The sequence below is a fragment of the Littorina saxatilis genome, linkage group LG16, assembly GCF_037325665.1.
Source record: "Littorina saxatilis isolate snail1 linkage group LG16, US_GU_Lsax_2.0, whole genome shotgun sequence".
Lineage (NCBI taxonomy): Eukaryota > Metazoa > Mollusca > Gastropoda > Littorinimorpha > Littorinidae > Littorina > Littorina saxatilis.
The window spans coordinates 44,617,598-44,645,358 of record NC_090260.1 but is presented as its reverse complement, the minus strand read 5'-3'; the positions used below and the strand labels follow the sequence as shown (position 1 = coordinate 44,645,358).

The following is a 27,761-nucleotide window of genomic DNA, read 5'->3' as shown; positions in this document are numbered from 1 at the left end:
AAAGTCGCTCGAAAACTGAAAAAACACATTTGTCACGATTTAGTGACGTGGACCGAGAAAGTGTCACCCTGTCGGGTGCCTTTCTCGAATTGCGACAGAAAGCGCCTGTTGTTTTCTGTCAACGGCTGGGTTTTTGCTAACCATGCATAGCCGAGCACGGGAATTTCGTGATACAGGGGTTCCACGTGCGTGATTTTGCTTGCTTGGCGAAATCAACTATAACTGAACTGTTTACAGTACACGTGGAGTCACGTGAGAGTTTCAAGGTTGTCTGGTAAAGACATGAAACGGCACACTTGACAATCAGCGGCAAGAGAGGAGGGTCGGTGTCTTCGTCCTTAAAGTTTGATGGTTTTCAACACGTTTAGATACTTCACTTTATATCTACGTGCCGTTCTGCTCGCACAGTAGGGCTTTTAAGGAACTTCAACGAGAGACCACCTTTTCGCTGTTACATGTTCGCTGAGGACGAGTCGTCAGGTATTCTTCGCTGTGCGGGGAAAGATTTCTACCGCATAAGGATTCAGCGCAAGAGGGGATGGCGATATTTCCGTTGACGAGCGGAAGCCATTCATAAGGAAGCGTATTCGCTTGAAAGAGAGAACTACCTACATTGGGCTGTTGAGGTAATAAATCATTATTTAACGCTGTTGACGAGTCTGTGTTTGTGGAATGAAATACTCTCTGTTGTTCTTTCCAGGTTAGCGCATAATTTGCTCTTTGTGACGCTAAAATATTAATCTGTATATCATTATGGTTTTTGCAGATATGGAGAGAAGGAAGGAAAATTTGTTGTTGTAAAAGTTCGTTTGTGCAGGCCCACGTGCTCTATGAAGTATGTACAGATGACATGTTTGATGGTGGAGGGTAAAGGGTTGCGTGGCATTTTTAGTGCACCGATGCTTTTTGTTGCAGCCTATCTTTCTACCTACTACTATCATTCTACGTAACCTGAGTGATGGAGCTGTAACCTGCTAACCTGGTGTTCGGGTGTACTGGTGAATTGCTGTCGCTGTCGTCATCCTGCCAACCTATATTTCTATTATCTGGTAGACTACGGACAGGATCTTCAGCGACTGGGTGTGGCGCCTGATGTCTCCACTATTCCCTGCTTCGTCGCCACGCCAGCCGGCACTACATTCGACGGAGCAGTTGTGGAGACTATAGACTAATTACGGGCCGCCCACTCAGTGGCAAAAAGTTATGTGTACCATGTGCATGATGTGTTGTTTGAATCTGACAGTGATTGTATGATTTTTGTATACATGTATTGTTGTCACGCGCTTTGAACTTCTGATAAGGCGCTTTATAAATGCCCGTTATTATCCAAGCGGAGCGCGGGCGAAGCCCGCGCGTAGCGAGGTAGTTTTTTTTTTCATCTCCCAGCACTGAAAATTTTTTGCCAAGTGGTGTCTGTCTGTGAACATTGTTCTAGAATTCATCTTTTAGCACAATATTAGCGACACTGTTTGGACAATTCTATTAAAATTAAGCGTACAAACTGATTTTGTTTCGGGGAATCCTCTCAGAGGATCAGAATTTTCATATAATATCATCGGAAGCTGTTACAACGGGAAAATGTGAAACTTTTGTCACTTTTTAACATGGAATTTCATCTTTGAGCGTTTCAAGCGGACTTTAATAAAATAGTTATTTGCGAATTAAGCAGCGGAAGACACTCACCGGTTCAACATGTGTATGGTCATTAAACCTCAAAACATTTCAGTAAGTGGTTTAGACAAACACCTCCGACATGTGAGGGTGACTGGTTTGTAGCTGAAGAGTTTTTTTCTAAAGTGTGTTCTAAATACAAATGACGTACTGGTAATGATGTAATGAGTTGTTCTAATCTTGTTCTTGGAACTCTTGCTGTTCCAAGCTTGTTCTTAGCAAGTCTTGGTGACGAGAACAAAGACTATCAATGAAATCTTTAGAAATAACCTCTGACAACGACGACGATGACGACGACGACGACGACAACAACAACAACAACAAATGACATCGACGACGACGACGACAACAACAACACAACAACAACAACAACAACAACAACAACAACAACAACAACAACAAAAACAACAACACGAGAACAACAACAATCACGACAACGAACATGACAACAACAACACCAACAACTACGACGACAACTACAACGACTGGGTTATGATGACATCACCAATGATTTAAAGGCCGTTAAAAAATCGTTAAATCCTATTTCTTCACTGATTCTTATGAAATTTTAAAGGTAGGTTTGTTGTCCCCAACTTATTTTCACTCCATACTTTTCCAGAAGAAAAACATAATTTTGGCAGTTAAAAACCGTTAAATTTCAATTCTTCACCGATATTTATGAAATTTTGTGGGTAGGTTCGTTGTCCCCAAACTGATTTTCACTCTATACTTTTCCAGAAGAAAGACATAATTTTGGCAGTTAAAAAACGTTAAATTTCAATTCTTCACCTATCTTTATGAAATTTAGTGGGTGGGTCCGTTGTCCCAAACTGAATTTTAAGACATACTTTTCCAGACAAAAAACCTTATTTTTGGCAGTTAAAAACCGTTAAATCTCAATTCTTCATCGATATTTATGAAATTTTGTGGGTAGGTTCGTTGTCCCCAACTGATTTTCACTCCATACTTTTCCAGAAGAAAAACATAATTTTGGCAGTTAAAAACCGTTACATTTAAATTTTCACCTATCTTTATGAAATTTAGTGGGTGGGTCCGTTGTCCCAAACTGAATTTCAAGACAAACTATTCCAGCCAAAAAAACTTATTTTTGGCAGTTAAAAACCGTTAAGTCTCAATTCTACACCGATATTTATGACATTTTGTGGGTAGGTTTGTTGTCAGATTTGACATGATGGCAGAATTGAAAGTGTGAGATATCCTGATGTTTCACAATTTATGCTGCATAATTCAGCCCCATAGGCGCTTGAATTTTAGGTGGAGTTGGGTTTTTTTTCAGCCCAAACCAGTAACCCCCACATGGTTTTCATGTCCCTTTCTGAGAGACTTCAAGAAGTTTCAATTTGACGTCATGATTAGCCTGCCGCATTAGCAAGTATGAAAACACGTCATCGATGACACATTTTAAGACAGAGAGAGAGAGAGAGAGAGAGAGAGAGAGAGAGAGAGAGAGAGAGAGAGAGAGAGAGAGAGAGAGAGAGAGAGAGAATCATGTACACACAGATGGACGACTTCGCTTGGGGTATGTACTGCCCGGCAGTACACATCTACTTAATTATTATTATCCAAGCGGAGCGCGGGCGAAGCCCGCGCGTAGCGAGGTAGGTTTTTTTTTCATCTCCCAGCACTGAAAATTGTTTTGCCAAGTGGTGTCTGTCTGTGAACATTGTTCTAGAATTCATCTTTTAGCACAATATTAGCGACACTGTTTGGACAATTCTATTAAAATTAGGCGTACAAACTGATTTTGTTTCGGGGAATCCTCGCAGAGGATCAGAATTTTCATATAATATCATCGGAAGCTGTTACAACGGGAAAATGTGAAACTTTTGTCACTTTTTAACATGGAATTTCATCTTTGAGCGTTTCAAGCGGACTTTAATAAAATAGTTATTTGCGAATTAAGCAGCGGAAGACACTCACCGGTTCAACATGTGTATGGTCATTAAACCTCAAAACATTTCAGTAAGTGGTTTAGACAAACACCTCCGACATGTGAGGGTGACTGGTTTGTAGCTGAAGAGTTTTTTACTAAAGTGTGTTCTAAATACAAATGACGTACTGGTAACGATGTAATGAGTTGTTCTAATCTTGTTCTTGGAACTCTTGCTGTTCCAAGCTTGTTCTTAGCAAGTCTTGGTGACGAGAACAAAGACTATCAATGAAATCTTTAGAAATAACCTCTGACAACGACGACGATGACGACGACGACGACGATAACAACAACAACAACAAATGACATCGACGACGACGACGACAACAACAACAACAACAACAACAACAACAACAACAACAACAACAACAACAAAAACAACAACACGAGAACAACAACAATCACGACAACGAACATGACAACAACAACACCAACAACTACGACGACAACTACAACGACTGGGTTATGATGACATCACCAATGATTTATCAAATGTTCAGTGTCAAGGCTGTTAAAAAATCGTTAAATCCTATTTCTTCACTGATTCTTATGAAATTTTAAAGGTAGGTTTGTTGTCCCCAACTTATTTTCACTCCATACTTTTCCAGAAGAAAAACATAATTTTGGCAGTTAAAAACCGTTAAATTTCAATTCTTCACCGATATTTATGAAATTTTGTGGGTAGGTTCGTTGTCCCCAACTGATTTTCACTCTATACTTTTCCAGAAGAAAGACATAATTTTGGCAGTTAAAAAACGTTAAATTTCAATTCTTCACCTATCTTTATGAAATTTAGTGGGTGGGTCCGTTGTCCCAAACTGAATTTTAAGACATACTTTTCCAGACAAAAAACCTTATTTTTGGCAGTTAAAAACCGTTAAATCTCAATTCTTCATCGATATTTATGAAATTTTGTGGGTAGGTTCGTTGTCCCCAACTGATTTTCACTCCATACTTTTCCAGAAGAAAAACATAATTTTGGCAGTTAAAAACCGTTACATTTAAATTTTCACCTATCTTTATGAAATTTAGTGGGTGGGTCCGTTGTCCCAAACTGAATTTCAAGACAAACTATTCCAGTCAAAAAAACTTATTTTTGGCAGTTAAAAACCGTTAAGTCTCAATTCTACACCGATATTTATGACATTTTGTGGGTAGGTTTGTTGTCAGATTTGACATGATGGCAGAATTGAAAGTGTGAGATATCCTGATGTTTCACAATTTATGCTGCATAATTCAGCCCCATAGGCGCTTGAATTTTAGGTGGAGTTGGGTTTTTTTTCAGCCCAAACCAGTAACCCCCACATGGTTTTCATGTCCCTTTCTGAGAGACTTCAAGAAGTTTCAATTTGACGTCATGATTAGCCTGCCGCATTAGCAAGTATGAAAACACGTCATCGATGACACATTTTAAGACAGAGAGAGAGAGAGAGAGAGAGAGAGAGAGAGAGAGAGAGAGAGAGAGAGAGAGAGAGAGAGAGAGAGAGAGAGAGAGAGAGAGAGAGAGAGAGAGAGAGAGAGAGAATCATGTACACACAGATGGACGACTTCGCTTGGGGTATGTACTGCCCGGCAGTACACATCTACTTAATTATTATTATCCAAGCGGAGCGCGGGCGAAGCCCGCGCGTAGCGAGGTAGTTTTTTTTTTCATCTCCCAGCACTGAAAATTGTTTTGCCAAGTGGTGTCTGTCTGTGAACATTGTTCTAGAATTCATCTTTTAGCACAATATTAGCGACACTGTTTGGACAATTCTATTAAAATTAGGCGTACAAACTGATTTTGTTTCGGGGAATCCTCGCAGAGGATCAGAATTTTCATATAATATCATCGGAAGCTGTTACAACGGGAAAATGTGAAACTTTTGTCACTTTTTAACATGGAATTTCATCTTTGAGCGTTTCAAGCGGACTTTAATAAAATAGTTATTTGCGAATTAAGCAGCGGAAGACACTCACCGGTTCAACATGTGTATGGTCATTAAACCTCAAAACATTTCAGTAAGTGGTTTAGACAAACACCTCCGACATGTGAGGGTGACTGGTTTGTAGCTGAAGAGTTTTTTACTAAAGTGTGTTCTAAATACAAATGACGTACTGGTAACGATGTAATGAGTTGTTCTAATCTTGTTCTTGGAACTCTTGCTGTTCCAAGCTTGTTCTTAGCAAGTCTTGGTGACGAGAACAAAGACTATCAATGAAATCTTTAGAAATAACCTCTGACAACGACGACGATGACGACGACGACGACGATAACAACAACAACAACAAATGACATCGACGACGACGACAACAACAACAACAACAACAACAACAACAACAACAACAACAACAACAACAACAACAAAAACAACAACACGAGAACAACAACAATCATGACAACAACAACACCAACAACTACGACGACAACTACAACGACTGGGTTATGATGACATCACCAATGATTTATCAAATGTTCAGTGTCAAGGCTGTTAAAAAATCGTTAAATCCTATTTCTTCACTGATTCTTATGAAATTTTAAAGGTAGGTTTGTTGTCCCCAACTTATTTTCACTCCATACTTTTCCAGAAGAAAAACATAATTTTGGCAGTTAAAAACCGTTAAATTTCAATTCTTCACCGATATTTATGAAATTTTGTGGGTAGGTTCGTTGTCCCCAACTGATTTTCACTCTATACTTTTCCAGAAGAAAGACATAATTTTGGCAGTTAAAAAACGTTAAATTTCAATTCTTCACCTATCTTTATGAAATTTAGTGGGTGGGTCCGTTGTCCCAAACTGAATTTTAAGACATACTTTTCCAGACAAAAAACCTTATTTTTGGCAGTTAAAAACCGTTAAATCTCAATTCTTCATCGATATTTATGAAATTTTGTGGGTAGGTTCGTTGTCCCCAACTGATTTTCACTCCATACTTTTCCAGAAGAAAAACATAATTTTGGCAGTTAAAAACCGTTACATTTAAATTTTCACCTATCTTTATGAAATTTAGTGGGTGGGTCCGTTGTCCCAAACTGAATTTCAAGACAAACTATTCCAGTCAAAAAAACTTATTTTTGGCAGTTAAAAACCGTTAAGTCTCAATTCTACACCGATATTTATGACATTTTGTGGGTAGGTTTGTTGTCAGATTTGACATGATGGCAGAATTGAAAGTGTGAGATATCCTGATGTTTCACAATTTATGCTGCATAATTCAGCCCCATAGGCGCTTGAATTTTAGGTGGAGTTGGGTTTTTTTTCAGCCCAAACCAGTAACCCCCACATGGTTTTCATGTCCCTTTCTGAGAGACTTCAAGAAGTTTCAATTTGACGTCATGATTAGCCTGCCGCATTAGCAAGTATGAAAACACGTCATCGATGACACATTTTAAGACAGAGAGAGAGAGAGAGAGAGAGAGAGAGAGAGAGAGAGAGAGAGAGAGAGAGAGAGAGAGAGAGAGAGAGAGAGAGAGAGAGAGAGAGAGAGAGAGAGAGAGAGAGAGAGAGAGAATCATGTACACACAGATGGACGACTTCGCTTGGGGTATGTACTGCCCGGCAGTACACATCTACTTAATTATTATTATCCAAGCGGAGCGCGGGCGAAGCCCGCGCGTAGCGAGGTAGTTTTTTTTTTCATCTCCCAGCACTGAAAATTGTTTTGCCAAGTGGTGTCTGTCTGTGAACATTGTTCTAGAATTCATCTTTTAGCACAATATTAGCGACACTGTTTGGACAATTCTATTAAAATTAGGCGTACAAACTGATTTTGTTTCGGGGAATCCTCGCAGAGGATCAGAATTTTCATATAATATCATCGGAAGCTGTTACAACGGGAAAATGTGAAACTTTTGTCACTTTTTAACATGGAATTTCATCTTTGAGCGTTTCAAGCGGACTTTAATAAAATAGTTATTTGCGAATTAAGCAGCGGAAGACACTCACCGGTTCAACATGTGTATGGTCATTAAACCTCAAAACATTTCAGTAAGTGGTTTAGACAAACACCTCCGACATGTGAGGGTGACTGGTTTGTAGCTGAAGAGTTTTTTACTAAAGTGTGTTCTAAATACAAATGACGTACTGGTAACGATGTAATGAGTTGTTCTAATCTTGTTCTTGGAACTCTTGCTGTTCCAAGCTTGTTCTTAGCAAGTCTTGGTGACGAGAACAAAGACTATCAATGAAATCTTTAGAAATAACCTCTGACAACGACGACGATGACGACGACGACGACGATAACAACAACAACAACAAATGACATCGACGACGACGACAACAACAACAACAACAACAACAACAACAACAACAACAACAACAACAACAAAAACAACAACACGAGAACAACAACAATCATGACAACAACAACACCAACAACTACGACGACAACTACAACGACTGGGTTATGATGACATCACCAATGATTTATCAAATGTTCAGTGTCAAGGCTGTTAAAAAATCGTTAAATCCTATTTCTTCACTGATTCTTATGAAATTTTAAAGGTAGGTTTGTTGTCCCCAACTTATTTTCACTCCATACTTTTCCAGAAGAAAAACATAATTTTGGCAGTTAAAAACCGTTAAATTTCAATTCTTCACCGATATTTATGAAATTTTGTGGGTAGGTTCGTTGTCCCCAACTGATTTTCACTCTATACTTTTCCAGAAGAAAGACATAATTTTGGCAGTTAAAAAACGTTAAATTTCAATTCTTCACCTATCTTTATGAAATTTAGTGGGTGGGTCCGTTGTCCCAAACTGAATTTTAAGACATACTTTTCCAGACAAAAAACCTTATTTTTGGCAGTTAAAAACCGTTAAATCTCAATTCTTCATCGATATTTATGAAATTTTGTGGGTAGGTTCGTTGTCCCCAACTGATTTTCACTCCATACTTTTCCAGAAGAAAAACATAATTTTGGCAGTTAAAAACCGTTACATTTAAATTTTCACCTATCTTTATGAAATTTAGTGGGTGGGTCCGTTGTCCCAAACTGAATTTCAAGACAAACTATTCCAGTCAAAAAAACTTATTTTTGGCAGTTAAAAACCGTTAAGTCTCAATTCTACACCGATATTTATGACATTTTGTGGGTAGGTTTGTTGTCAGATTTGACATGATGGCAGAATTGAAAGTGTGAGATATCCTGATGTTTCACAATTTATGCTGCATAATTCAGCCCCATAGGCGCTTGAATTTTAGGTGGAGTTGGGTTTTTTTTCAGCCCAAACCAGTAACCCCCACATGGTTTTCATGTCCCTTTCTGAGAGACTTCAAGAAGTTTCAATTTGACGTCATGATTAGCCTGCCGCATTAGCAAGTATGTGAACACGTCATCGATGACACATTTTAAGAGAGAGAGAGAGAGAGAGAGAGAGAGAGAGAGAGAGAGAGAGAGAGAGAGAGAGAGAGAGAGAGAGAGAGAGAGAGAGAGAGAGAGAGAGAGAGAGAGAGAATCATGTACACACAGATGGACGACTTCGCTTGGGGTATGTACTGCCCGGCAGTACACATCTACTTTATTATTATTATTATTATTATTATTATTATTATTATTATTATGTCATAGCGCCCTTATACCACCTTGTCATCTTGTGTATTGATGATTTCATGTGAGTGGTGACAACGTGGGGTGTGACACCTGCATTAACCAGCACTTTTTACAGATCAGCTATCTTTTCTCAACTATACACGGGATCAGCGTGTTACTATAATTTTCTATACTTTAACTGGCATTTTTGTCAGTGACCACTTGATTTACGTTTTGAACGTAAACAGAACATCTTTTTGGAGTGAAGTCTCGAGGGAGGTGGCGAGTTATTACATAAACAGGCGTCTGAAACTTATACTTTTGTTGATTCTATTTAATTGTATGACTGCGAGAGTGGATCGTGGTGTGGTTAGTTAGTTAGAAGTAACTAACCGTTCATAATCACCTTATGTGATATATTAAACCGTGACACTAACGCTACCCCCACCTCCCACTGCAAATCTTAAATGTGCCATTAGAGGTGTCCCAGATTTGTGAGCACAGATTCTTTTGGTGTCATAGCGGCGGCATCGCCGAGTATCCCCCCTTTCCCATAATGGCCCTGCAAAATGCATAACTTTTTCACACGCAATTTGTGTATGCTTTGTTATAATAAGGTGGCGTATCAGTGAATGTTCCTGGTGAAGGTGGGGGTGGTTTCAACGTGGTCAATCACATGACTCAAAACTACCACAGACACGTCACCCATGACAACCAGCAACACAACCACCTGCGACAGTACAGCACCAGCGGTGTCAACAGTGAAAACACGGTGTACAACCACTTCACAGGCACAGTGGTTCAGTACATTTACCATTCTGCACCACCAAACATTGATGGTGAGTTGTTACACGTCTTCCCTTCAGCTGAGTGTATTAGCTGCAAAACTTTGAACATTAACAGATTTTGTGTTCGCATCTTTTTGTTCTACTTCAATGTGTGTGTGTGCTTTATTACGTAAGGTATAGAAGACTCCCGTTGTTTCAAGACCCATAACCCCACCCCACAGTCAATATAGAAGACTTCCTTCCTTTTAAGTTTCCTCAGTTTTTCTTTTCTTTACCTATGTCAGTTTATCGCTATTTTAGGCTCCCCCCTTTTTCAGACCTGATTTTTGTCAGATTTGTTGTGGTCTTTAAATGGCAGGTTCCACTGTACATGTATAGTGTAACCACCAATCACCGAAAGTTCGAAGGCAATGCGTTAAACAGTTACTGAAATCTATCGTTTTTGTCTCATTACCCGCTGAATGGCTTCAAAAATCGCCATAAATAGCTTCTGAGAGGATTGCCACCTACAACGTTCAGCATGCCATAACGTCGTTGTTTAAAGATAGGTGAACACAGCTGACTGTTTTGGATACAATTTTCATTTGATTTTTTCTTGGGGAAGGGGGGGGGGGGGGTTTCCATGTTGTAGGTTGTTCATGTTGTAGGTTCCGCTGTATAGAAACTAGCTTGTGTAAAATCAATCAGTTTGTTGAATATAGTAGGGGAACACATGGGAACAAATGGCCCTTCCAGTCATATAACTAGTTTTACAATAAACGTTTGCATAACTTTCACTTATTATTCTTGTACACATGTCGTATGCCGTATGCATTTAGAGCGCTAACTTCCCTTTCTTTCTCAGATCTTATCACGGATAATGGGACTGTTGATACACTAAAGCACGAATGACCATGACACTTGGCTTAGTTGGGATGCGGTAATGAGCGGTTTTGCTGCAAGCATTGGTCACCTCCCTTGGCCCAAGGGAGAGAAGCGTCTTACCTCCCTGGCGCGAGCGCTAGAGGACACGGGTGAAAAATCGCTTCTTTGCGATGTGTAAATCGGTACTTTTCTATTTAATTTCTGCAGCTTAGGTAACTGCGCCATGTGTAAAAGATGGATAGCATTTGATTCGGACATACCTCGACACCACAAATTTAAAAAACAATGAAGACTATGCGCAGTTACCTAAGCTGCAGAATAAAATAGAAAAGTACCGATTTACACATCGCGAAGAAGCGATTTTTCACCCGTGTCCTCTAGCGCTCGTGCCAGGGGAGGTAAGCAGGGCTAGCAGCAAAAGCGCTCATTGACCAAGACTACTTGCAAACTGACTCAATTTGATTATCTCATATCCCTCAATTGATGAGGACAATAACATTTCTTGTATCTTGTATCTTGTATCATGATGGTAGTATCCTGACACCTGCAACGTTAAAATAAATGTTATTGAAACTAAATGACTGTTTCAGGACCTTTGGAACATGGTCATGGCATCGAGAAAAGCGGCCGTCTACCACTGACATCAACATCTGTTAATGATGCAGAAGAAGTTGCTAGAGATGGGTTCATCAACAGGGTAAATCAGCACACTGGTAGAGGTAAAATTTTAGATGGTGACAAAGACCCGCTTAAAGGGACCAGGAGCGATACAAGAAACAACGCGACAGAAGTCATCACGCAGGCTCAACTAAGTCAAGGCGCTTTAACCAGTGATAAAATCACAGACAACAGGGTTACGAAGCTCATCTCAGCCAGTCGCCTTGGAGACCAAGAGATTGCGGAGAGACTTTTGAGTCCTCTTGACGTCAACTGTGTGGACGGTTCTGGCAACACAGCTCTCCACATGGCCGCCACACACGGTCATGCTGCCCTGGCTTTGTTTTTAATTAGCAGGGGAGCAATGTTAGAAATTAAAGACAGGGAAGGGTTTACAGCTTTACACCTTGCTGCTCGTTATGGTCACACTCAGGTAACTGCGTGTCTGTTAGAGAATGGGGCTGGGGTGGATGTGAGGAGCGGGAAACAAGGGTGGACACCACTATATGTTGCATGCTATTATAAAAAGTTGCACGTAGTTGATTTTCTTATCCAACGCCGTGCGCATGTCAACACCAAATCCAACCAAAAGATGACACCCCTGCATGAAGCAAGTCTTCAGGATCACGCTACCATTTGTAGTCAGCTGATTCGTCACGGAGCTGAAATCGATGCTGTGACCAAACAGGGGGAGACTTCTGTGCATTTGGTGTGTCGAAAGGGACATAACAGTGTTGTTTCTATCTTGCTAAATCATGGTGCTAGTCTGAGTATAAAAAACACCCTGGGTTCCACAGCACTGCACTGTGCGAGTGGGAATGGCCATGTAGAGGTGGTGAAAACTCTGTTAAAGCATGGTGCTGACATCAACACAGCAGACACACAGGGTTTCACACCACTGCTCTGTGCGAGTCATTATGGCCATAAAGAGGTGGTGAACACTCTGTTAAAGCATGGTGCTGACATCAACACAGCAAACACAGGGGGTTTCACAGCACTGCACTGTGCAAGTCAAAAGGGTCATGTAGAGGTGGTGAACACTCTGTTAAAGCATGGTGCTGACATCAACACAGCAAACACAGGGGGTTTCACAGCACTGCTATGTGCGAGTCATTATGGCCATGTAGAGGTGGTGGACACTCTGTTGAAGCATGGTGCTGACATCAACACAGCAAACACAGGGGGTTTCACAGCACTGCACTATGCGAGTCAAAACGGCCATGTAGAGGTGGTGAACACTCTGTTGAAGCATGGTGCTGATATCAACACAGCAGCAACACAGGGTTTCGCAGCACTGCTCTGTGCGAGTAATTATGGCCATGTAGAGGTGGTGAACACTCTGTTGAAGCATGGTGCTGACATCAACACAGCAGACACACAGGGTGTCACAGCACTGCACTGGGCAAGTCAAGAGAGCCATGTAGAGGTGGTGAGCACTCTGTTGAAGCATGGTGCTGACATCAACACAGCAGACACACATGGTTTCACAGCACTGCACTGTGCGAGTCAAAAGGGCCATGTTAAGGTGGTGAACATTCAGTTGCAGCATGGTGCTGACATCAACACAGCAGACACACAGGGTGTCACAGCACTGCACTGTGCAAGTCATTGGAGCCATGTAGAGGTGGTGAACACTCTGTTGAAGCATGGTGCTGACATCAACACAGCAGACACACATGGTTTCACAGCACTGCACTGTGCGAGTCAAAAGGGCCATGTAGAGGTAGTGAACATTCTGTTGCAGCATGGTGCTGACATCAACACAGCAGACACACAGGGTGTCACAGCACTGCACTGTGCAAGTCAAGAGAGCCATTTAGAGGTGGTGAACACTCTTTTGAAGCATGGTGCCGACATCAACACAGCAGACACACATGGTTTCACAGCACTGCACTGTGCGAGTCAAAAGGGCCATGTAGAGGTGGTGAACACTCTCTTGAAGCATGGTGCCGACATCAACACAGCAGACACACATGGTTTCACAGCACTGCACTGTGCGAGTCAAAAGGGCCATGTAGAGGTGGTGAACACTCTGTTGCAGCATGGTGCTGACATCAACACAGCAGCCTCACAGGGTGTCACAGCACTGTACTGTGCTAGTCACGAGGGTCATGTAGAGGTGGTGAACACTCTGTTGCAGCATGGTGCTGACATCAACACATTTACAAGCACAAATGGTGTCACAGCCCTGCACTGTGCGAGTAAATGGGGTCATGTAGAGGTGGTGAAGACTCTGTTGCAGCATGGTTCTGACATCAACACAACAAACACACATGGTGCCACAGCACTGCACTGTGCGAGTAAAAGGGGTCATGTAGAGGTGGTGAACACTCTGTTGCAGCATGGTGCTGACATCAACACAACAAGCACACATGGTTTCACAGCACAGCACTGTGCGAGTCAAAAGGGCCATGTAGAGGTGGTGAACACTCTGTTGCAGCATGGTGCTGACATCAACACAGCAGCCTCACAGGGTGTCACAGCACTGCACTGTGCGAGTCAAAAGGGCCATGTAGAGGTGGTGAACACTCTGTTGCAGCATGGTGCTGACATCAACACAACAGACACACATGGTGTCACAGCACTGCACTGGGCAAGTCAAGGGAGCCATGTAGATGTGGTGAACACTCTGTTGCAGCATGGTGCTGACATCAACACAAAAGACACACAGGGTGTCACAGCACTGCACTGTGCGAGTCAAAAGGGCCATGTAGAGGTGGTGAACACTCTGTTGCAGCATGGTGCTGATATCAACACAACAACCACACAGGGAGGCACAGCACTGCAATGTGCGAGTAAAAGGGGTCATGTAGAGGTGGTGAACACTCTGTTGCAGCATGGTGCTGACATCAACACAGCAGACACACAGGGTGTCACAGCACTGCACTGTGCGAGTCATTATGGCCATGTAGAGGTGGTGAACACTCTGTTGCAGCATGGTGCTGACATCAACACAACAGACACACATGGTGTCACAGCACTGCACTGTGCAAGTCAATGGAGCCATGTAGATGTGGTGAACACTCTGTTGCAGCATGGTGCTGACATCAACACAACAGACACACATGGTGCCACAGCACTGCACTGTGCGAGTAAAAGTGGTCATGTAGAGGTGGTGAACACTCTGTTGCAGCATGGTGCTGACATCAACACAACAAGCACTCATAGTGCCACAGCACTGCACTGTGCGAGTAAAAGGGGTCATGAAGAGATGGTGAACACTCTGTTGCAGCATGGTGCTGACATCAACACAGCAGACACACAGGGTGTCACAGCACTGCACTGTGCGAGTCAAAAGGGCCATGTAGAGGTGGTGAACACTCTGTTGCAGCATGGTGCTGACATCAACACAGCAGCCTCGCATGGTGCCACAGCACTGCACTGTGCGAGTAAAAGGGGTCATGGAGAGATGGTGAACACTCTGTTGCAGCATGGTGCTGACATCAACACATTTACAAGCACAAATGGTGTCACAGCCCTGCACTGTGCGAGTAAATGGGGTCATGTAGAGGTGGTGAAGACTCTGTTGCAGCATGGTGCTGACATCAACACAACAAACACACATGGTGCCACAGCACTGCACTGTGCGAGTAAAAGGGGTCATGTAGAGGTGGTGAACACTCTGTTGCAGCATGGTGCTGACATCAACACAACAAGCACACATGGTTTCACAGCACAGCACTGTGCGAGTCAAAAGGGCCATGTAGAGGTGGTGAACACTCTGTTGCAGCATGGTGCTGACATCAACACAACAAGCACACATGGTTTCACAGCACTGCACTGTGCGAGTCAATGGAGCCATGTAGATGTGGTGAACACTCTGTTGCAGCATGGTGCTGACATCAACACAACAGACACACATGGTGTCACAGCACTGCACTGTGCAAGTCAATGGAGCCATGTAGAGGTGGTGAACACTCTGTTGCAGCATGGTGCTGATATCAACACAACAACCACACAGGGAGGCACAGCACTGCAATGTGCGAGTAAAAGGGGTCATGTAGAGGTGGTGAACACTCTGTTGCAGCATGGTGCTGACATCAACACAGCAGCCTCACAGGGTGTCACAGCACTGTACTGTGCAAGTCAAGATGGTCATGTGGAGGTGGTGAACACTCTGTTGCAGCATGGTGCTGACATCAACACAGCAGACACACATGGTTTCACAGCACTGCACTATGCGAGTCAAAAGGGCCATGTAGAGGTGGTGAACATTCTGTTGCAGCATGGTGCTGACATCAACACAACAAGAACACAGGGTGTCACAACCCTGCACTGTGCGAGTAAAAGGGGCCATGTAGAGGTGGTGAACACTCTGTTAAAGCATGGTGCTGACATCAACACAGCAGACACACAGGGTTTCACAGCTCTGCTCTGTGCGAGTCATTATGGCCATGAAGAGGTGGTGAACACTCTGTTAAAGCATGGTGCTGACATCAACACAGCAGACACACAGGGTTTCACAGCTCTGCTCTGTGCGAGTCATTATGGCCATGTAGAGGTGGTGAACACTCTGTTAAAGCATGGTGCTGACATCAACACAGCAGACACACAGGGTTTCACAGCACTGCTCTGTGCGAGTCATTATGGCCATGTAGAGGTGGTGAACACTCTGTTGCAGCATGGTGCTGACATCAACACAGCAGCCTCACAGGGTGTCACAGCACTGTACTGTGCAAGTCAAGAGGGTCATGTAGATGTGGTGAACACTCTGTTGCAGCATGGTGCTGACATCAACACAACAAACACACATGGTGCCACAGCACTGCACTGTGCGAGTAAAAGTGGTCATGTAGAGGTGGTGAACACTCTGTTGCAGCATGGTGCTGACATCAACACAACAAGAACACAGGGTGTCACAACCCTGCACTGTGCGAGTAAAAGGGGCCATGTAGAGGTGGTGAACACTCTGTTAAAGCATGGTGCTGACATCAACACAGCAGACACACAGGGTTTCACAGCTCTGCTCTGTGCGAGTCATTATGGCCATGAAGAGGTGGTGAACACTCTGTTAAAGCATGGTGCTGACATCAACACAACAAAAAAAGGTGGTTTCACAGCACTGCACTGTGCAAGTCAAAAGGGCCATGTAGAGGTGGTGAACACTCTGTTAAAGCATTTTGCTGACATCAACACAGCAGACACACAGGGTTTCACAGCACTGCTCTGTGCGAGTCATTATGGCCATGTAGAGGTGGTGAACACTCTGTTGCAGCATGGTGCTGACATCAACACAGCAGCCTCAAAGGGTGTCACAGCACTGTACTGTGCAAGTCAAGAGGGTCATGTAGAGGTGGTGAACACTCTGTTGCAGCATGGTGCTGATATCAACACAGCAGCCTCACAGGGTGTCACAGCACTGCACCGTGCGAGTCAAAAGGGCCATGTAGAGGTGGTGAACATTCTGTTGCAGCATGGTGCTGACATCAACACAGTAGACACACATGGTTTCACAGCACTGTACTGTGCGAGTGAAAGGGGTCATGTAGAGGTGGTGAACACTCTGTTGCAGCATGGTGCGGATATCAACACAACAACCACCCAGGGTGCCACAGCACTGCACTGTGCGAGTCAAGAGGGTCATGTAGAGGTGGTGACCACTCTGTTGCAGCATGGTGCTGACATCAACACAACAAGCACACATGGTGCCACAGCACTGCACTGTGCGAGTAAAAGGGGTCATGTAGAGGTGGTGAACACTCTGTTACACGACACTTGAGATTGCCACAAGTTCTCAAACGTCGTATAGTTGTGTTCTTTTATTCTACGTCGCCCGTCTTCGCAGCAGCAGAAAACAACTCGTCAAATTGAGTTCGAGGATTTATTTAGCATTACATACATACAACTGCACATCTAGCAGAACTCAAAAAGAAGCTTTTTTACATACAAATCGCGCTGGCATATATAGTAAATACTCAATCTCGAGAATATTCCAGACCGAACATGATACAACTACATTATACGAGCCGTGCATGGACTAAACTAGCGACATTCTCTATGACGTACATCAAAAGCGCCGACGCACTTAATCCGAACGAACGCCACGAACTCACGACTAAAACAGCATGGTAAACAACTTGTTTTGACAGGACTAGAAAGTTCACCTGCATTCTCGTCCAAGCATAAATATTGTGTTTACAAAATATAATATCGGTACTTTCCCACAAAGTACAAATAAGTCAACTACATGCAACACACAAAACTGAACCAAAGCTCAGCAACGGCAGCGTTTCCCAACATTACCCCCAACACCAGAAGAAATTTACCTAATTTCTTTCAATCATTGAAACGCTACCTGTACACATATTATGTATACATAACAGATTGAAATCCAGGTATGTACATTAGTCTGTTGGAGAATGAACACAGTTTTAATCACATACTCGGCTGAGAAAATCTGCTCCAACATTGTCTGAACCCTTGATCGATTCCACTCGCATATCAAAGTTCTGCAAGTACATCACCCACCTCATGATACGATTATTCACAAACTTCGCAGAGTTCAGGTAGGTGAGGGGTTTGTGATCAGTCTGAAGCACGAATTTCACCCCTTGGAGGTAGAGTTCAAATTTCTTGATTCCCCACACGATGGCTAAACACTCTTTCTCCATGGTCGAGTAGTTCTTCTCGGCTCCTGACAGCTTCTTGCTGGCATAGCTGACCGGAAACGGTTTACCTCCATGTTCTTGCATCAGCATGGCGCCGATCCCTTCGTCCGATGCGTCTGTACGCAAGATGAACTCTTTGGCAGTATCAGGAAGGCGTAGCACCGGGTCTCGTGACATCAGGTCGCGCACGGTCTGGTATGCCTTCTCCTGAGCTGGTCCCCAAAGTATTCGGTTGGGGCATCCTTTTCGGGTCATGTCCGACAAAGGCGCCGTTATGGCGGCGAAGTTTGGAATAAACTCTCTGTAGTCCCCAGCCAATCCAAGGAAGGATCGCACCTGCTTCTTGGTTTCAGGACGTGGCGCATTGAGGATCTTGGTGACGTTTTCCAACAAAAGCCCCTTTTGACCTTCCTTCAGTGAATGACCTATGAAGTCAACGTTGTCGGTCCCCAAAATGCACTTGCTGGGTCTCACGGTCAGATTAGCTTTTGTCAGGCGGGAAAACAGTTCCCTCAAAGTCTCTAGATGCTCCGCAAAGGTCTCCGTGTGGACTAGCAGATCATCCCAGTAGCACACAACATTCTTCATTCCTTTGAGCATTTTTCGCATTCCCCTCTAAAGGGTAGCACCACTGTTCACCATGCCAAAAGGCATCCGCAGGCACTCATACGTTCCGTCTGGAGTTGCAAAGGCGGTCTTTGGTATGTCCTCTTCGCGCACAGGAATCTGCCAATATCCCTTGCTGAGATCGATCTTTGAGAAGATCTTACTGCCAGTCAACCGTCGGAACAGATCAGCCGCCGTCGGCATTGGTTCAGGGTCAAACACGGTGAACTTATTCATTTTTAAGTCAATGCATACCCTGTTTGTACCGTCTTTCTTCTTGACAACAACAACGGGAGATGAGTAAGGGGATGATGACTCACGGATGACCCCCATCTTCAACATGTTGTCGATGTCCTTCTTCAAGGATTCCCGAGCCTGAAACGGGATAGGGTATGGTTTTGACCGAACAGGAACGTCAGATGCGAGGTGGACTTCATGTTCGACCAAGGACGTAGAGCCTGGAACATCACAGAACCTATGGGTGAAGTCGCCCATAAAATCATGCAGCTCCTTCGGCTGATCTTCTGTCAGGTCAGGTCCTAGCTTGACGTCATCCACTCCCTCTTTCTTGTGGAGGTCTCCCAACTCCAGTAGTTCCTCACCGTCGAAATCGTCTAGTTCGGCTGGTTCTTCCACCATTGCTGCGACCTGTACTGCTTCCGGAGGTCTCTCCACATACAGTTTCAGGAGGTTAGCGTGGTAGATCTTGGACTTCTTGCCGACATTCACCTTGTAGTCGTTGATCCCTACCACGGCCTCAACCTCGTATGGGCCTTTCCACTGCATCAGTAGTTTGTTGTGATCAGTGGGAAGCAGTATCAGCACTTTGTTACCTGGTGTAAACTTCCTGTTTACGGCTTTGCGGTCGTAGTAGTGCTTTCCACTATCCTGAGACTTTCTCAAGTTTTCTCTCGCAATCTCGAGAGTCTCCTCCAGTTTCTCTCGCAACTCGAACACGTACTGGTAACAGTTCTTCACTTCAGGTGTGTCCACATCTTTCGTCCACAATTCCTTTAGTATCTGCATCGGGCCTCTCACGGTCCGCCCGTACATCAGCTCGAACGGGGAGAATCCAGTGGACTCTTGTGGCACATCCCTGTATGCAAATAGCAAGGCATTGATGTAGCGATGCCACTGCCTTGGCTGCTCACTGCATAGTTTCTTCAGCGTGGACTTCAGCGTCGCATTGAATTTTTCTACCAGCCCATTGCTCATCGGGTGATAGGGTGTCGTAGTCAAGTGACGAATGCTCAGCAGCCTGTTGACCTCTTCCATGCATTCAGAGACAAACTGTGTCCCCAGGTCTGTGAGGATCTCTTCAGGAACCCCAATTCTGCTGAAAATGTCCACAAGTGCCTCGGCAACAGTCTCGGTGTCAATTTTCTTCAGAGGCACGGCTTCTGGGTACCTGGTTGCATAGTCTACCAGGGTCAGTACCCAACGATGACCCGCTTCACTTGGCGGTTTTATCTCGCCGATGAGGTCAATGGCCACCCTCTTGAAAGGTCGGTCGATCAAAGGCATCTTCTGCAACGGCACTTTCGGGACCCTTCCTCGAGGTATGGTTTTCTGGCAAATATCGCACGATCGGCAGAATCGAGTCACATCTGCATGCAGTCCTGGCCAGTAAAACGCAGCCTGGATTCTGTCCGATGTCTTCTTGACACCCAGGTGACCTCCCATAATAGAGTCGTGGGCCACCTCCATCACCTGGCGCCTAAGTGGTTGAGGCACCAGAACTTGACGTAATGGCTTCCCACCGTTGACTCTCGGGTGCTGGAACACTCTGTACAGGATCTTGGCCTTCACCTCAAAGTGCCAGTGCCTTCGCCCTTAGTCATCTCCTTGACAGGACGACTCCTGTACTTTGTTAAGGTCGAATCATCTTCCTGTAGCTGAATCAGCCGATCCCTGTCCACGACAGCAGTTGCAGAACTGTTGGTGACCCTAAGCGGCGTAGTCGTTTTGTTCTTCTTTGCCTGGGCTCTGGTCGTCACAGCGCTTACAACCTGCGGCTGGTCGCGGCGATGCACAGTGGCTCTGTCATCTCGTAAAAGTTCGCTAATATCTTCCTTCGCAAATGGCAGTGGGTCTTCCTCCTCAGCAGCAGGCTGAGCTGAGCCCACTCTCCATTCAAAATCAGGGTCATCAGGACGTCTCGCACCCTCAATGTTCCCAATTAATACATCGTACAAAGGCTTCTTCAGGCAGACGGCCTCAACTTCTCCGGTGAAGTATGGAGTATCGATCTGGATCTTTGCCACTGGTGCCCTCACGCATTTGCTGTCAGCCATGAGCGTCCCCTTGAAGTCACCAGTGAACTTCTCTGTTGGCACCAGATCCTCTTTGACAATGACTCCATTGCAGCCCGAATCTCTGAGAACAGTCACTTCCTGCTTCTCAACAAATCCCTTCGACACGGGCATGTTCGACACTGACACAGCTGCGCTGGCGACGACAGAGATTGACCTGCCATTGGCGAGTAGAAGCTGGCCATCAGATATACATTCTTTCACGTCCGATGGTGTAGCCACTTGCTCGGCAGCCCTTGGAAGTATGACGCTGCTCGCACATACTTGTTGGTTCGAGCCACTCGTTTGCCTCTTGTTGTCGTAATATCTCCGTCGATGTTCTTGCGCTTTGTCATTGACATGTCCGTTATTTTTCTTTTGGGGACAGTTGGCGACTCGGTGACCCTTGGCATTGCAATGGAAACACGTTATGTTCTGCCCTTCATTGGATGATGGTGCGGACTCAGTTTGTCCCTTGGCAGGTTGGTTTCCCTGGTTCCCGCTCTTCTGGAAAGGTTTCGTTGACTTTGACGTCCCCAGGGTCCTTCCATGAGCAATGAGATAACGCTCAGCAGCATCAGTAATGTCCTTCAAACCCCGCAGTTTTTGCTCTTCCAAGCGGGTCGCCAGGTCCTTCGGGCAGGCATTAAGGAATTGCTCCTTCACGATCAAGTCCCGCAGACTCTCGTATGACTGCTCTTCACCTGATAACTCCACCCACTTCTGCAGGTATGACGACAGGCGCTCCACAAACTGGCTCGGTGTCTCTCCAGACAATGGCTGGCATTCGCGGAAGCGTTGACGGTAGCCCCTTTCAGTGAAGTTGTAGCAACGCAACAGAGCTTCCTTCAGTACATCATAGTCTCTGGCGTCATCATTTGAGAGTCTAGTGTAGACCTCAAGTGCTGCCCCAGTCAAATGTGCGCTGAGTTGAATCGCCCAGTCGTCGCGCTGCCATCTAGCACTCTCAGCGAACCTCTCGAATCTTGCAAGGTAGCAGTCGATCTGGTCCTTCCCGTCAGCGAATGCTGGAAGTTTCGGTGCCCTGTGTAGCATTTGCTGCTGGTTATCTCTTTGGCGTGGTGCCTCGTGCTCATTTTGAACACGCACCATTTCTGTCTGAAGCTCCAAGCGCTTCGTCTCCATTTCTATCTGGAGCTCTAAGCGTTTCAGCTCAATTTTCCTTTCTTCACGCTGTGCTTCTCTTTCTCTTTCTTCACGCTGCGCTTGTCTTTCTTCACGCTGCGCTTGTCTTTCTTCACGCTGCGCCAACAGTCGTGTCTGGGACTCGACGAACTCCGTCAACTGCTTGCCTTTTAGTCCCAGTTCAACTCCTTTTTCCCAGAACGCAGCCATTTTGGTCTTTTCCGGTGCGTTCGTCTGTATTCTTTCACAGCCCCGAACGTAGACGAATGTAGTCTTCTAAAAGAACACAGTCTCTTCTGCACCTCCGATGCTTCTCTCGTCGCTGGTCACCTTCGTAGACGCAGGCTGCCACCCTCCTCGTCTAACGTGACGGCGCACTCTGCTCACGATACGTACACGACGTACCCCAGTCGTATTTCGTAGTATTAATGCACTAGCTCCGCGACGAAGTCCGTCTCGTCCAAACGGTAGCTTACCTCTGTAATCCCGATACACTCCGGCGTCGCTCACCGTACCGAGCTGCGGCGATTACCAAACTCTTCACCAGTCACACCGAATCCACGGTTCCGTAGTCTCAATACTGATCCCTCAGGATACACCCGATTGATGGCTACCTCCTGTGACTGTCTTGACACTGGTCCTTGTTGCTGGAAAACCCTTGGCGTTAAACGTAGATCCTTGGCTTGGCCCCCAATTGTAACACGACACTTGAGATTGCCACAAGTTCTCAAACGTCGTATAGTTGTGTTCTTTTATTCTACGTCGCCCGTCTTCGCAGCAGCAGAAAACAACTCGTCAAATTGAGTTCGAGGATTTATTTAGCATTACATACATACAACTGCACATCTAGCAGAACTCAAAAAGAAGCTTTTTTACATACAAATCGCGCTGGCATATATAGTAAATACTCAATCTCGAGAATATTCCAGACCGAACATGATACAACTACATTATACGAGCCGTGCATGGACTAAACTAGCGACATTCTCTATGACGTACATCAAAAGCGCCGACGCACTTAATCCGAACGAACGCCACGAACTCACGACTAAAACAGCATGGTAAACAACTTGTTTTGACAGGACTAGAAAGTTCACCTGCATTCTCGTCCAAGCATAAATATTGTGTTTACAAAATATAATATCGGTACTTTCCCACAAAGTACAAATAAGTCAACTACATGCAACACACAAAACTGAACCAAAGCTCAGCAACGGCAGCGTTTCCCAACACACTCTGTTGCAGCATGGTGCTGACATCAACACAACAAGCACACATGGTGCCACAGCACTGTACTGTGCAAGTCAAGAGGGTCATGTAGAGGTGGTGAACACTCTGTTGCAGCATGGTGCTGACATCAACACAACAACCACACAGGGTGGCACAGCACTGCAATGTGCGAGTAAAAGGGGTCATGTAGAGGTGGTGAACACTCTGTTGCAGCATGGTGCTCACATCAACACAGCAGACACACAGGGTGTCACAGCACTGCAATGTGCGAGTCAAGAGGGTCATGTAGAGGTTGTGAACACTCTGTTGAAGCATGGTGCTGACATCATCACAACAGCCTCACAGGGTGTCACAGCACTGCAATGTGCGAGTCTAAAAGGTCATGTTGAGGTGGTGAACACTCTGTTGAAGCATGGTGCTAATATCAACACAACACCCACACAGGGTGGTACAGCACTGCAATGTGCGAGTCTAAAGGGTCATGTTGAGTTGGTGAACACTCTGTTGAATCAAGGTGCTGATATCAACACATCAACCACACATGGTGGCACAGCGCTGCACTGTGCGAGTCAAAGGGGCCATGTAGAGGTGGTGAACACGCTGTTGCAGCATGGTGCTGACATCACCACAGCAGCCTCACAGGTTGTCACAGCACTGTACTGTGCAAGTCAAGAGGGTCATGTAGAGGTGGTGAACACTCTGTTGCAGCATGGTGCTGACATCATCACAACAACCACACAGGGTGGTACAGCACTGCAATGTATGTGCGAGTCTAAAGGGTCATGTTGAGGTGGTGAACACTCTGTTGAAGCATGGTGCGGATATCAACACAACAACCATCCAGGGTGCCACAGCACTGCACTGTGCGAGTCAAGAGGGCCATGTAGAGGAGGTGAACACTCTGTTGAAGCATGGTGCTGACATCAACACAACAACCACACAGGGTGCCACAGCACTGTACTGTGCAAGTCAAGAGGGTCATGTATACAACTCTCCTGTGTTCACTTTCAAGTGAATAACTATCGTTCTGATATCATTTTAAAGTGAAGCTAAAGAAACCTGGTATCGGCACTTCTGTGCATCTCCTATGATCTCAATGGTATCAAGGCACGGGTCATAGCCCTTTGCCGCGACAAGGTTTGCCGATACCGGCACTTGTCTTGTCTAGACAGTGACGTCATTCATAGATGACGCCAATCATAAATGACGTTTGTCAAGGGAACTTATGCTTTCAAGTGTTGCTGCTTCCAGTGACAGGAAGGTATAGAGATTGATCATTGTATACAATCAATTTATCATTGTATACACAAATTACACAAACGTCATCTTGTGAGGGACCAACAAATATTGAAACTCTCGGATGATTTTTTTTTGTGTGGTATCAACCTCGACCTACGGTCTCGGTTGATACCACAAAAAAATCATCCTCGAGTTTCAATATTTTTCGGTCCCTCACTCGATGACGTTGTGTAATCTCTATGCAATGTGCGAGTCTAAAGGGTCATGTTGAGTTGGTGAACACTCTGTTGAATCAAGGTGCTGATATCAACACATCAACCACACATGGTGGCACAGCGCTGCACTGTGCGAGTCAAAGGGGCCATGTAGAGGTGGTGAACACGCTGTTGCAGCATGGTGCTGACATCACCACAGCAGCCTCACAGGTTGTCACAGCACCGTACTGTGCAAGTCAAGAGGGTCATGTAGAGGTGGTGAACACTCTGTTGCAGCATGGTGCTGACATCAACACAGCACACACACAGGGTGTCACAGCTCTGCACTGTGCGAGTCAAAAGGGCCAAGGAGAGGTGGTGAACACTCTGTTGCAGCATGGTGCTGACATCAACACAGCAGCCTCACAGGGTGTCACAGCACTGTACTGTGCAAGTCAAGAGGGTCATGTAGAGGTGGTGAACACTCTGTTGCAGCATGGTGCTGACATCATCACAACAACCACACAGGGTGGTACAGCACTGCAATGTGCGAGTCTAAAGTGTCATGTTGAGGTGGTGAACACTCTGTTGAAGCATGGTGCTGATATCAACACAACAACCACACAGAGTGCCACAGCACTGTACTGTGCAAGTCAAGAGGGCCATGTAGAGGTGGTGAACACTCTGTTAAAGCATGGTGCTACGTAATATATATCAACACAACAACCACACAGGGTGCCACAGCACTGCACTGTGCGAGTCAAGAGGGCCATGTAGAGGAGGTGAACACTCTGTTGAAGCATGGTGCTGACATCAACACAACAACCACACAGGGTGCCACAGCACTGCACTGTGCGAGTCAAAGGGGTCATGTAGAGGTGGTGAACACTCTGTTGAAGCATGGTGGTGACACCAACACAGCAGCCTCACAGCACTGACTGTACTGTGCAAGTCAAGAGGGCCATGTAGAGGTGGTGAACACTCTGTTGAAGCACGGTGCTGACACCAACACAGACTCTCCGTCAGCATGGTGCCAAGGAAGAAAGGTCAACGAAAAGGAAACACAATCGTTCACGAGAACACGAAGCTGTGCGTGTCAAGTACAGGCCATGTTAAAGTCTTCAAAGACTGTCGAAGTAGAGTGTTAATTACAAATAGCTCTGCTTCACAACAATCAAAAGCTTTATCGACTTGAACGTATGTTTAAGGCTTTAGAAAACTACAAAGAATAATTCCAGGTTTGTTTCTTCAGATGAGTGCACAACAAAATCTGTTTGCTCATACAGTTCCATGCAGAAGGAACAGAATGATGATCATTCAAATTCTTGTAAGCTTCAAAAAAAGAATTCGTCTGGATCTGGATTGCTTTTTACATTTAGTCAAGTTTTGACTAAATGTTTTAACATAGAGGGGGAATCGAGACGAGGGTCGTGGTGTATGTGTGTGTGTGTGTGTGTGTCTGTCTGTGCGTGTGTGTGTGTCACACCCTCATTTTTCAATAAAATTGATTGAAATTTCGGCCAAGCAATCTTCGACGAAGGCCGGACTTTGGTATTGCATTTCAGCTTGGAGGCTTACAAATTAATTAATGACTTTGGTCATTAAAAATCCAAACATTGTAATTAAAATAATGTTTTTATAAAATGATCCAAAATTACGGTCATCTTAGTCTTCATTATTTTCCGATTCCAAAAACATATAAATATGTTATATTCGGATTAAAAACAAGCTCTGAAAATTAAACAAGTCGCCTAAGGCAAAATTACTACATTTAGTCAAGCTGTGGAACTCACAGAATGAAACTGAACGTAGTCCGCCGCTAGTGCAAAAGGCAGTGAAAGTGATGAGCCTGTTTGGCGCGGTAGCGGTTGCGCTGTGCTTCATAGCACGCTTTACTGTACCTCTCTTCGTTTTAACTTTCTGAGCGTGTTTTTAATCCAAACATATCATATCTATACGTTTTTGGAATCAGGAACCGACAAGAAATAAGATGAAATAGTTTTTAAAACGATTTCGGAAATTTAATTTTGATCATAATTGTTATATTTTTAATTTTCAGAGCTTGTTTTTAATCCGAATATATATAACATATTTATATGTTTTTGGAATCAGAACATGATCAAGAATAAAATAAAAATAATTTTGGATCGTTTTATAAAAAAATAATTTTAATTACAATTTTTAGATTTTTAATGACCAAATTAATTTGTAAGCCTTCATGCTGAAATGCAATACCGAAGTCCGGCCTTCGTCGAAGATTGCTTGGCCAAAATTTCAATCAATTTGATTGAAAATTGAGGGTGTGACAGTGCCGCCTCAACTTTTACAAAAAGCAGGATATGACGTCATAAACTATATTTATCACAAAAAAAACAACGTCTGGGGATATCATACCCAGGAACTCTCATGTAAAATTTCATAAAGATCGGTCCAGTAGTTTACTCTGAATCGCTCTACACACACACACACACACATACACACACACAAACACACACACACACACACACACACACACACACACACACACACACACACACACACACACACACCACGACCCTCGTCTCGATTCCCCCCTCTATGTTAAAACATTTAGTCAAAACTTGACTAAATGTAAAAATATAAAAATTATGATTAAAATTAAATTTCCGAAATCGATTTAAAAACAATTTCATCTTATTTCTTGTCGGTTCCTGATTCCAAAAGCATATAGATATGATATGTTTGGATTAAAAACACGCTCAGAAAGTTAAAGCGAAGAGAGGTACAGAAAAGCGTGCTACCCAGCACAGCGCAACCACTACCGCACTAAAAAAAAAGGCTCGTCAATTTCACTGCCTTTTGTATGAGCGGAGGACTACCGTCGGTCATTGTGACAAAATGCAGTGCGTTCTGTTTCATTCTGTGAGTTCCACAGCTTGACTAAATGTATTAATTTCGCCTTACGCGACTTGTTCTTCGTAATTCCGAAGATCGGGTCCTCTTGGCTTATTAGACGCCTAATTC

At 44.4% G+C, this 27,761-nt stretch overlaps 1 protein-coding gene across 1 annotated transcript in view; it reads left to right on the top strand.

Moving 5' to 3' along the window:
- Positions 1-27,761, top strand: part of LOC138950027 (uncharacterized) — an 85,078-nt gene that overhangs the window by 7,715 nt on the left and 49,602 nt on the right. Inside the window, exons 3-6 of the mRNA XM_070321813.1 lie at positions 9,753-9,974; positions 11,378-17,127; positions 23,341-24,109; positions 24,862-25,290. Of these exons, the coding sequence (XP_070177914.1) occupies positions 9,753-9,974; positions 11,378-17,127; positions 23,341-24,109; positions 24,862-25,290 (7,170 nt within the window). The remainder of the gene's footprint in view (positions 1-9,752; positions 9,975-11,377; positions 17,128-23,340; positions 24,110-24,861; positions 25,291-27,761) is intronic.